This window comes from Rhynchophorus ferrugineus, unplaced genomic scaffold, assembly GCF_030347505.1.
Source record: "Rhynchophorus ferrugineus isolate W39M unplaced genomic scaffold, kcgeb_rfMv2 rfM5, whole genome shotgun sequence".
Classification (NCBI taxonomy): Eukaryota; Metazoa; Arthropoda; class Insecta; order Coleoptera; family Curculionidae; genus Rhynchophorus; species Rhynchophorus ferrugineus.
The window spans coordinates 15,951,565-15,964,211 of record NW_027472584.1 but is presented as its reverse complement, the minus strand read 5'-3'; the positions used below and the strand labels follow the sequence as shown (position 1 = coordinate 15,964,211).

Here is a 12,647-nt window from a genome sequence, read left to right as displayed (position 1 = left end):
TGGATTTTTCATTTTTATTAAAAAAGCGGAATTTGAATTCAATCTTTCCAAGTAAATGTAACTTAATAATAATAGGAATAGATAGGTTATACATATTCAATATTTTGATATAGGTTTATTTTGCAAAATAATTATCTATCCAGAATATTTATTTAATTTTTATTTAAATTTGAGGAAAAAAAGTTGGATAGTCACATTTTATTTTAGAGAACCAGCAATACATATTAAAATACTAATTAATTATGTTTTATTGTAATAAATATATCTATATTTAATTTTTTTCGTTAATTTACTGTTCTGTTTTATAATAGTAATTGCTGCATTTCAAATTATAATAATTTATAATATGAATTATATTTTATTAAATATAATACAAATATTTTATTATAGTATCATAATGAAGTGATGTATAATAATTTGAAGCATATTGTTGGACAAGTAACAAGTTATTTATTAAACAACTTTATAATATACATCTAAAATTAAAACAAATAACAACAAAATATTTAGGGATTGCATTTACAGTGATTTCGGAACTTTTTTACAGTATCAATAAATTTTGTATTAATATATAGTTAGATCTAAAAAAGTTCTGAAATACATACCTATATATATTCTTATTCTATTGGGATTGATAATTTATTAACTTTTATTTAGATTAGGTTATGACTAACTGACTCCAGAATGTGAATGTACGTTTCCATTACTTCCATTTCTAACTAATGGACGTTGAGTGGAACTGGTTTCATGTTTTCTTTCCACACTGGCCCAAAAATATTAATTTTTAAATGTGAATTAAGCATTCATATTATTAGTGACTTTTGTTACCTGTTGCTTCTGGACGAGGAGCCAGCTCGCCGAAATATTCCTGTTATTCTATCTTTTAAATCCCGTTTACTTCCAGTTTCTTCGTTTACATCGGAGTTTGAATTATTTCTAGAGCTGGCCTGTTAATATATGATTATATTACGATATTATCCATAAAATAATTAAAAACACTTACTCTTGAACTTAATTGCCGCGGATTAGGAAATGTTCCCGGATCTTGATCGTCGATACTTCTTGATTTTGTTAGCTTTTTCAATTTTCCCATTAAACTCGTCTTCTTCTTTTTCTCTCCGACATCGCTTTGTGTCGAACCGGCGGATAATCTGCTATCCAAACTGGAGTCTCTCTTATTTCGTTTTATATCGATATCGGATTCAAATGATTGGAGACTGGACATGCTGTCATTGTCTGATCTCCATATTTTCTGATCCGTTTGAATGTTATGCTCTAACGATAAACTTTTTCTGTGCAAGCTGCCTTGAGAAATGATAGAAGACTGTTTCCTTAGTGTTGATTTACTATATCGCGATGTACCAAGTGGTTCCGCTTCCGTTGAAGTCGCTCGTCTCATTCCCATTCGTCGAAGTCGTTCTCTTTCATCCTCGTCCTCATAATATTTTTGCCTCTTTCTCAAATCTTCAGTTGTATGTACCAGCCTTTGCATTATTTTGTAGATCTGTTGTTGTTTATCTTCCGGTGTTTGGGAACTTTCTCGATAATCCAATGCCGGTGAGGTTTCCCTCGATTTTGATTTTGTTCTTCGTGGAGGCGTTGGTGTGTATGGTGCTTCTTGTTCTTTAGAGAAGAAGAGTTCAGGGGCTAGTTGTTTAAGAATGTCAACTTGTTCAACAATCATTTCTATCTTTCTCTCGTCAATGAATTCGTTCTTTCTTTTATCAACTTTTGCATTTCGTAATTCTTCTCGTTCTTTTTCATATCTTTCCTTTTCTCTACGTAGTTTTTCATTAGTTGTTCTTAATTTGGCGTGAGCGTCTCGCAATTCTAACAGGTCACACTGTAATTCAGTTATTTTTCGTTTATTTTCTTCTTGTTCCTCTTCAGATGATTTTTTAAATTGGTCTTGTTTCCTCTTTGCTTCCAAACGTTCCTTGTCTCTTTCTCTTTCTACTTCAAAGAGAGTTTGGCGTAGATCTCTAGCCAAAGTAGCAGTTTCTTGTAGTAGCCTTTGTTGTTCTTCACGCTCTTTTTGCCAGGCAAGTTCCATTTTTGTTCTCAATCCCATTATTTTGGTACGTCCGCTGTTGAGAACTTTTTCTTCTTCAAGTTCATTGACCTTCGAATGCAGTTCAGAGAGACGTACCTCCCATGACGATCTTTCTGATATTAATTCAGTTTTGAGCCGCGAACTTTCTAAGCGAGACTCCGATAATTCATCCTCCATACAACTGATTTGTTGTTCTAACGTTGCCACTTTGGTTTTCGATTCTTCAAGCTAGAAAAAGCAATTTTAGTGATTGAAGCCTCATAATAAAACAAATGGTTTACCTCATCATAGTGTAGCTGTTCTTTTGGATTCTTATTTCTATTTGATTTAGGAGACTGCTTTAATTCCCCTATAGTTTTCTGAGCCGACTCCAACATATGTTTGTATGTGTCGCGTTCCCTTTTAAATCTCATTACTTGGTTTTGAAGAGATTGTAGTTCTTTGTTCATTAAACTTAATTGACTTTCATATCTCATTTTACATTCAGCTACATCACTTTTCTTGGATTTATCAGCACTGTTTAATCTAAAAGAAAATTTAATTTCAATATAGATTTAACAACGATTAATTATCTTCATACTTTAATCTTAATTGTTTTATTTCTTTTTCCATCGCTGATGTATCGGCACTGATATTTCTCTGGATCTTATTGACTTTTTCGTAATCGTCGAGTTTTTTATTTAGTTCGTCGTTTTCTCTCCTCATATATTCCATTTGGTCGTGTATATGATCGTATTCCTTCTTAACTTGTTCCAGTTCGGATTGTTTTTCCTCAAACAACGCCTTAAATCTTTGTTTCTCATAATCATTTCCATTGTATGATGGTTTCATAATATCTTTTAGTTTCTGCTCCATATCCAGTTTCTCTTTGATCCATGTGTCTTGTTTCGTGTTGTAAGTTTCACGAATAGTTTTCAGTTCTAATTCAAGCTGATCTACTTCCCTTTTCAGGTTTTTATATTGGCTGGAAATTGATTTTATTAAACTAAATTTACTGTCAATCCTAAACTTACTTTTCCAGAGTTTCTTTTTCCATCACCAATTTGGCTTTAGTAACAACATGTTCTTCTTCCAAAATCTCATACTTAGCAGTCAGATCATCATATTTCTGCCTTTCCCTGGTATTTGTATTTTCTAATTCTGCAAAAACAACAGTTGGTGTTCGAAATCAGGACGCAGATCGCAACGACTATATTTTATAAATATTGGGTGTATGTATAATAATCTAATTCGAGAAATAGTTGAAAAGTTGTTTTTTTCTAAGATTATGATAGGGTACCCAAAGTATGAGTCAAGGACGTTTGTTAATTTCTGGACAAGATAACTTGACTTAACGAGAAAAGTATGGAGACCTTTCTTAATTACTAATCGGGAGACTAGTGCAAATTGTGCAACATGACATTACAGTAGCAGAGAGGGAATAAACCGAATTAAGCTAATATTGATGTTGGAAGTTTTATCGATGATATCGATGTATTCGTTTGCTTCTAACATACCATGGGGCATTCCAAATAAGTTTTTAGACCTTAGCCGATTTGAGGAAACGAGAAAACGATATCCTGATATATAACGATTTTAATTGAGATCAACAATGTTAATTGGAATTGAGTTAGGCATTGATAACAAAACTGTTTTGAACTATTTACGTAAAATTCTTCACAAGAGCGCGAAAAAATTGATAGGAAAACTTGATATCCTTAATGGGTTACTAAAATTCAATGAAAATAAGCCATTTGCGAAACATATTATAATCGACGATGAAAAGTAGATTAAATACGATAGTCGGAAGAGTCAAACATTGTGAGCAAGAGATGCTAAACCCATAAATGTTTCCGAAACCAATACTGAAAAAGGCGATGCCGGATATGTGGTGAGACATTTCGGGAATTGTTTACCATGAACTACTTTTAGTTGGCCAGTTGCTGGTTAATTTAGAGAAAAGGACTTGAATGAATAGAAAAATGCATTTGTCTTCTATCGTGGCAGTAAACAGTAAACTATGAACTAAATAACAAACTAATTTGAGGACTCGCCAAATATTGTTATAGTTTGGTTGGGAAGTTTTGATACATCTACTGTCTCTACAACCGAGATATAGCACCTCTAACTATCTCTCGTTCTGATTTCTGCAGAATTGCTCTCAATGGAATTAAGATGCTTTCAAATGAAGCTTTTGAAAATCACTTGGTTCTGTTTTTAAACGAGAAACTAGAGAAGTTCTACAGAGTTTTATTCGAAAAATGGTGAAAAATTGTTAATAATAGTGGAACATATTTGTTAGGTGCTTGCATGTATTTTGATACGCGATATTTATTGGTGAAAATGCAGCGTAGTAAGAAAACAACTGTTAAATTCGATTGTTTTAATGTTCCTCTACACAGAATAATAGTTTTCCACTTAATATTATTGAGTTGTTCAGTTTCTATAGGCGCTTATCATAAAACGATCAAAATTGCACTTTTACATTCAAATTCTTGTGTACATAAATACTTTTGTTGATCGGTTTGGAAAAATCTGCTGCCGAAGCAAATCAAATATTATTAGGAACTGCAGGTTCTGATTATAACGATTTCAAAGTGGTAATTTAGATGTGAATAACAAAGAACGACCTGTAGAGCTAAATAACCTCGAAGACAATCAATTACAAGACTTATTACATGAAAACTCAAATCAAACTCTTGACTGACTTTGGCAGACAGCTTAGCAATTGATGAATGAACTATATTCAGACGTTTATATGCGATGAGAAGAGCCTAAAAGGAGGGGAAATGCCTACCAAATCAATTTACTGGAAATGGATGTATTGTGATGTGATAAAAAGTAAATCTACTATGACAATAATAAAACTACAGATGCCTACCGACGTCAACTGAGCTAACTGAATGATGTAATGTTACAAAAAATACCAGTAATAATCATGAAAACGCTCGGTCACTGTTGCGGTGAAGCATATACTGTTGCAACTCCAGTGAGAAGTCCTGCAGAACCCAGCATACTTACCATTGCGTTTTCTGATCACCACTTTTCTACATCGATGCAGCATGGCTTTACATGCTGAAACACTGTTTAGAAATGCCGAATAAGTGCGAAGATGCTTGGTATCGCCATGTGGTTAAAATGTTGGAAAATGTTTTAGAAAATTATGGAAAATATTTCGATTAATATATAATACCAATTTATATCAATAAATGCCCTTTTAAGGTAAAAAATGATCGTAATACATACAAGCACCTAGTAGTTAAGAAAACAATGAATTTTGCTAAAAAGAAATGGCAGAAATTTTGCTATAACATACTTTCAATTGCTTCTTGGAAATGTTTAACTTCTAATTCTTTCTTAACATTTCCTGTCGAGTTCATTTCGAGTTTTTTAATTTTATTTCTCAAGGCGCCAAGTTCCATTTCTCTATTTTTATGTTCCTTTTCTGCATTCTGTTTTAGAATATCAACCTTCTTTTTCTCATTTTGCAAATCGATCTCCAATTCCTTGATTTTCTTGTCGTGATCTAATTTCGAGTTCTTCTTCTCCAATTCCGATTTTTTGATTTTTTCTTCCAAATTCTTTTGGTTTTTGTTGGATATTTCGAGTTTAGACTCCAATTCTGACACAATCACAGCTTTCTTACTCAAATCATCTTTTAACCTGCTCATTTCTCGACCTTCTAGTTCCTCCATCTTTAGACTTGTTTTCGAGATTATTTCTCGTTCTTGATTCAGGCTCTCTTCTAATTGTTTGATCAGCTTGTCTTTTTGACTAATTGTATTTTCGAGACCCTTTATTCTCATCAAAGAGTTTTCGATGTTAAAGTTTAGTTTCTTCTTTTCCTCCTCCCATTTTGCTTGGTCATCTTCAAGGCTCCTTATTTTTTGTTTCTCCTTGTCTATCTGTAAAGATTTATTAATTTTAGCAAAAAAATATTTCAAATAAATAGTCACATTACCTTATTTTCGAAATCCTTATTTTGTTCCCTTAATTTACGATCGCACTCACTGTACTTATTTTCAAATTTAATTAATTGTTCATCTAGGTCGTTGATTTTTTTAATTTTGGAATTATTCTGAAAATAGTCGTTTATTTTATTATAGAATATATATATTTTCAATAAGAATTACTTACTTCAGCTGTAAGTTTATCGATTTCCTTCTCATTTTCTTTCAGTTTTTCTATTTCTGATATTTTTTCACTTAGGTTTTGTTTCAGAGATGTTACTGTACTGTTTAAACGGTTAATCTCATGTTTTGATGATTCTAACTCATCTGTAAAAAAATACGGATTTTTCTATATACATTATAACCTGACTGTATTAATTTAATTTTAACCGATTGACTTATTTCTTTCTTTGAACTTTAAATTGTTTAAAATACAAATATTTTCGAATATTTTTTTTTTGATTTTGATCACAATTTGTTCAAGAACTGTATTAAATATGAATTATCCACATTGTGTCTTCCAAAATCTATAATTATGGGTAAAAATGGTTTAGATGTAGGGTGATTATGGTTTTAATAGCATTCGATATTAGTAAACGTTACTTGAACACTTTAGAAAATTATTTTTAAGCTTTTACATCAAATAGGGATAGTTTCAAAACCCGTAGGGGGTCTTCTCAGTTTCTCAGCTCTGATACCCAGGGTGTAGGAGCAGGCTCATCTTGACTGACATCTGTCTACTGAGAGATTGAATCAGTGGGAAACCAAGTCAATTAGTCACTTTACTGCAAATACTACTCAAATGCACAAAAGATACAGTATGGATGTCGAATCAATAGTTAATAACTCAAAAAGAGACCAGGCAGGTCAATACACAATCTGAATTATTCCACATTATCATTCCCAAAGAAGGTAACCTAAACAATACATCTCTATTTGCAATTCATAGAGCTCTATCAGTTTAATTCCTTTACCTAATGACTTAAAGAAACCAAAATCGAACAAATACATGTCCGCATAGAATAGAGTAGTCGTATACTACCCTGATTTCGTACCAAAGAAGAAATCCCATATAACCTGGCAATTCAAACAGTTGTAGACGTAATAAAACTATAAACTTATCTACACAAATATACATCTAATATCATCTAAGCTTGCTATTCCCTTATGGAACTCCTATATAGAATTTATTAGAAGCACATATACCATATATACCAAATCACATGATGTGCTACAACTGTCAAAATTTGGCCATCAATTTTATTCAATGTCGTTTGAACCCTGCCTATTTGTCATGTGGCTAACGAAAGCATGAATTCCCCACACTTCCTCCAGTGTGCACTAACTGTGAAGAAGAACAGTCACTGAGTTACAAGAGCTGCCTCAGATATAAATAGGGTTTCTCATACAAAAAGTTAAAACTATGGCAAAACTATCTCGTATAGAGATGCTAAACTGTTCATTAAAGAGCACTCTACTGCATATGGAAGTTCATTTTCGTCAATAGCCTCTTCTGCTAGAGAAATTTCACCCCACATCCCTAGAATTCAATCTAACTTTCTTCCCTTTACCCTATCTTCGAGCTCTATTACTTTTCCCACATTTCCTCCTCCTTGACCAGACAGTCATACAACCCGTACTTCCCAATGTGCTACCTTCCACTCCCTCGTAAATGATATGAAGAAGACTCCGACAAAGAACCCGCATCAAGAAGCGGAAGATGCTCGAGAGAAAGCCAAAAGCCTTCAATTTCTACTCCGGATCAGGAAAATTTGAAGACGGATTAATTAAAATGGACCTAGACCATCATCTATTGGAGTTTCAAAAATCAGAGAAACATGAATCTTCATAATCCTACGCTTTATTAAGCAAAGAAAGATTGTCCTCCCCAAATCACTGCTGAAAATAGCAGCAAGCATTATACAGTGGAACCGAAAATCCTTTAGACCATATCAGCCTAAACTACACGACATAAAAGGCATTAGTTCTTCTTCAAAAGACAAACCTAAAAGAATCGGAACAACTAATTAAGCATTATTAAAAAATAATTGTATTATTGATCAATTTTTACATTCATCAAATGAAAAAAAAAATATATCGATTTGTCAATGAATTCTGGAAAGAGAATTTATAGTTTAAATAAATCTACGAATTTACATTAGAAACATCGACAAAACTTAATCAAAATACATAATTCTATATACAAACTAACATTTTAGAGTGTCATAGAATTATGAGATCGACTTACCAAGTTGTGACTTTAATTTGTTTAATTCTTCTTGAACTGTTTTCTTATCTTCTTGAATCTTTTTATTCTCTTTTTGTTGTTTATCAACTTGTTCCTTTAATTTTTTCTTTTCACTTATAACTTTTTCTAAAGTTTCTCTAATTTCATTCATTTCTGTTATTAATTCATTGTTCCTCTTTGAATCTATGTTGTGTTTATTTTTTTCGTCATTGAACTGTTTCAGGACCTCCTCATACTTCTTGTTACTTTCTGCTAAATCAGTTCTAATTTTTTCAACATCAGATTTTGTCGTTCCCTTTTTAGTTTCTTCTTCAAGTTTCAGTTTCTCTTTCTGTATAGCCTTCAAATGGTTTATAATATCAGTTATTTCTTTTTCTAAATCGGCTACCATCGTTTTTAGTTGATCTCTGGACGTTAGAGCTGATACTTTTTTAGGCGTGCGCGAAAAGAATTTATTTATATCGCTTTTAAGGTCAATATCCATTGTCGATTTGGCGTTGTTCATTTCAGAATCTTTCACTTTTTGTTTGGCTTCGGCCAGTTCGATTTCCAGCATAGCTATTTGATCGATATACTTGTCCATAATTTTATCGCTGTTTTTGATACTTTTGGTTCCTTTCAACAAGTTTAGTTTTTTATTTTCAGCTGTTAATTTCTCATTTTCCGTTTCTAAACTTTGTACTTTGTTTCGTAAAACATAAGCCTCTTGTTCTATAACTTGAAGCTGCCTCTTCATGTCCAAAGTCTGCTGATCCATATCCAACGACCTAAAAAAGAGAGAACACGGTGGAAATTAACATTTGGCGACGAAATATATATGATTAGTATATTAATGTATTTACTTGCTCTTTTGAATGCTCTTCGATCGTTTTTGATTAACAGCTAATTCAGCGTGAAGTCTCTCGCAATCTCGTTCTTTTTCAATTAATTTCTTTCTAAGGTCGTTGGTTTCATCCTCCAAAACCTTTAAACAAAAATTATTTGTTATAAATGTAGGAGATAACAGTCTCCGTTGTCCCCAATATTGTTTTTGATTAGACTATTTGGATCAGTTTTTGAATCCTCAATACAAGCAACTGATTTTGAGCGGTCATTCAGATGGAATGTAGAGACTCAAAAGATATGATATAAAGATATAAAAGATATAGATAGAAAAATATCCACGAATGGCTTAAAGAAGAATATAATAGATAGAATATAATTAGAATAAAACCAAATATAATATTCTAAATATGGTAGGTGTTTGTATTGATGATATCTTATCTGCCATCTTCAGATATTGCTTGCTTTTGTTTTACTTCTCCATATATATATATATATATATATATATATATATATATATATATATATATATATATGTATATGAATATGTATATATATATATATATATATATATATATATATATATATATGTATATGAATATGTATATATATATATATATATATATATATATATATATATATATATATATATATACATATTCATTTATATTAAATTGTGACTTTGACAAAACATAAAGCACAACATCCAACAAGGCATCAAACATTTCTATTTCTATATTTCTCATCACTTTCTATACATTTTTCCTATCTTTCTGACAACATGGCGATACCGTGTCGATAGATCGTTGGTTTAGCAGCTATCCAATCAGCGATTCATTTTGGCACTTCTTTAACATTTACTGACCGTATACCTGCAATCAGAAGGCACTATGTTTGTTATGTACGCTGGATACGGCAGAACCTTTCGTTCGAGCTGCAATAGTGAATATTTTACAACTGTTACAAAGTGTGGTGGTGATATGTGAAGCAAGAGTTTGTTATTGGTTATTGTTTGTGTTTTTGTAACAAATACATCATTCAATTAATGACGAGAGACATCTGCAGTAACAGTTTCATTCGGTTTTAAAAGTTCGTAATCAATTTTAATCGGAGGGATATAATCGAATAATAGACTCTCCTGGATTAATCCATAATTTTTTAATGCTTTTCATAATTTGTTGTAACAGGTCCACTATTTATATCGCCAAGCACAATATGCTACAGAAAGCTATTCTTTTTAGCTTGGCTAGAAAAAAAACTGCGATGTTGAAACGGTTCCAAATCTTTATCAGCAATGTGTGTGTTAGTAATTTTCTTTCTTTTTGAAGTTTGTCCATCGCATGTAAATGCCTGACAGAAATTAATTCATCAATTGCTAAGCCGTCTGAAAGTCGTCTTTTTTGAGAGTTTGAGCTGTCTTTGAACTATTTTGGTACTCCAGACCGTTTTTTTGTCATCAAAAACTTCACTTCTGTACCGTTGAAAAAATCCTTTCACTTTCAGCAAAAATATAATGCAAGCACCTAATAATTGAAGGATACGCATCCTATTATGGATTAGGAAGAAATATCAGTTCATAGGAATAGAGAATATAAACGAAATTTTTGGTTATAGCTGTATGATTTTATAACATATAGGACGAATTACTTTAGTTATTTAAAAGTCCACGGGCATCCAAAAGCTTCTCAATTTAGTTCTTAATCTGTTTTTAATGCCTTTGTAATTGCTATAGACATATTTTAGATAAACTTGTCTATATTAATGTTAATGAACTAAATTAACTAATCGCTAGTACACCCTGTAGAATTGTAGCAAGGGGAATGCTTTCTTTAAAGGCAACTTTCACATCGTCTATACACATTTCATTATTTAATGCGAATTATTCAAATTGAAGCTATTGTGCTTAAGTGTTGTTTAACGGCATCACATTTTATAAAAGAACTATCATTGATCTACAATTATAGATAAGCTTTACAGCAGCTTAAGGGGGAATTCTACTCAAGAAATTTGATTTAATATCTTCAAAGCTTAATCCTTCGCGAATATGCCTTTAAGAGGATATTTCAACGTTTACATTATTTTCGGAGATATAGCTGTTTTAATGACGTGGAATCTAAACTGGCTCGTAAACAACCACTTTTTTTCGAGACGGTTGAAGATAAGCTCAAGATCTTGAAATTACTTGAATTTTTTTGTGAGCCTTCCCTATATATTCTATATATCGTACAAAGTAAAACTATAACAAAACTACATGCCTGTTGTAATACTAGGTCGATGTTAGTAATATTAGGTCGCCGGTAGTAATGATAATGGCAAAAGTCTCCTGTAAAATAATATCGCTCACCTTTATGTAACAAGTCAAATGAAAAGTCCCCGGTCTGATACATAGATGGCGCTACTAGAATAAAATATGTTTTTTGGTTAGTCCTAACCCTCAAAAGATCCGTGTATAAGTTTGACAGTTCTCGGATCATTAGTTTGTGAATTATAGCATCTTGAGTGAAGCAATTTTTGTTATTATGAAAAAAATAGATAAAAAGGAATTTATCGTGTTGATAAAATATTGCTTTTTGAAGGGAAAAAATACAGTTGAAGCACGCCAAGTTTTGCTTGATGCTGAGTTTTCCGACACTGCCCCAGGAAAATCAATCATCAAGGATTGGTATGCTAAGTTTAGACGTGGTGAAATGAGCACTGAAGACGCCCAAAAGAGGTTGTTACCGACGAAAACATTAAAAAAAATCCACAAAATGCTTTTGAATGACCGTAAATTGAAATTGAATGAAATAGCAGACACTCTAAAGATATCAACTGAACGTGTACATCATATCATTCACGAATATTTGGGTATGAGAAAGCTCTATGCAAAGTGGGTGCCACGCGAGCTCACTTTTGACCAAAAACAATGACGAGTTGATGATTCGGAGCAGTGTTTGAGAATGATCAAGCGTAATAAACCCGAGTTTTTGCGTCGATATGTGACAATGGTTCAAACATGGCTCCATTATTTTTAAGTCCAATCAACAGTCATCCGTTGGGATGCGCATGGAATAATTTTCATAGACTATCTTGAAAATGGAAGGAACATCAACAGTGACTATTACATAGCGTTATTGAACCGTTTGAAGGACGAAATTGTCGAAAAACGGCCGCATTTGAAGAAAAATAATGTGCTGCTTTACTAAGACAATGCATTGTGTCACAAATCAGTAAAAACGGTGGCAAAAATCCATGAATTGGGTTTCAAATTGCTTCCTCATTCACCGTATTCTCCAGATCTGGCCTCCAGTGACTATTTCCTGTTCTTAGATCTCAAAAGAATGCTCGCTGGGATGAAATTTTCGTCGAATGAAAAGGTGATCGTCCAAACTGGGTCCTATTTTGAAGCAAAGGACAAATCGTACTACAAAAATGAAATCGAAAAGTTGGAGGGTCGTTATAATCAGTATATCACCCTTGAAGGGAATTATGTTGAATAAAAAAACTAATTTTGCCAAAAAAATGCGTTTTACTATTGTAGGCCTGGGACTTTTCAATTGATCTATTACAAAACAGATTCGTCAAAGAAGCTTGTGGTATATTATATCCTAAAAAC

The 12,647-nt window shown here is 32.3% G+C and overlaps 1 protein-coding gene across 9 annotated transcripts in view; it reads right to left on the bottom strand.

Annotated features, from left to right (window-relative positions):
* Positions 1-427: 427 nt before the first annotated feature.
* The window catches only part of LOC143197279 (uncharacterized), a 28,140-nt gene continuing 15,920 nt past the window's right edge, over positions 428-12,647 (bottom strand). For all 9 annotated transcript variants that reach the window (XM_076405599.1, XM_076405593.1, XM_076405591.1 and 6 more), the window contains 11 exons: positions 9,073-9,194; positions 8,231-8,997; positions 6,170-6,309; positions 5,994-6,110; positions 5,349-5,937; positions 3,067-3,193; positions 2,634-3,017; positions 2,335-2,578; positions 1,004-2,281; positions 829-947; positions 428-763 (listed from right to left, as the gene is read on the bottom strand). In XM_076405599.1, the coding sequence (XP_076261714.1) occupies positions 670-763; positions 829-947; positions 1,004-2,281; positions 2,335-2,578; positions 2,634-3,017; positions 3,067-3,193; positions 5,349-5,937; positions 5,994-6,110; positions 6,170-6,309; positions 8,231-8,997; positions 9,073-9,194 (3,981 nt within the window). In that variant the 3' untranslated portion in view covers positions 428-669. The remainder of the gene's footprint in view (positions 764-828; positions 948-1,003; positions 2,282-2,334; positions 2,579-2,633; positions 3,018-3,066; positions 3,194-5,348; positions 5,938-5,993; positions 6,111-6,169; positions 6,310-8,230; positions 8,998-9,072; positions 9,195-12,647) is intronic.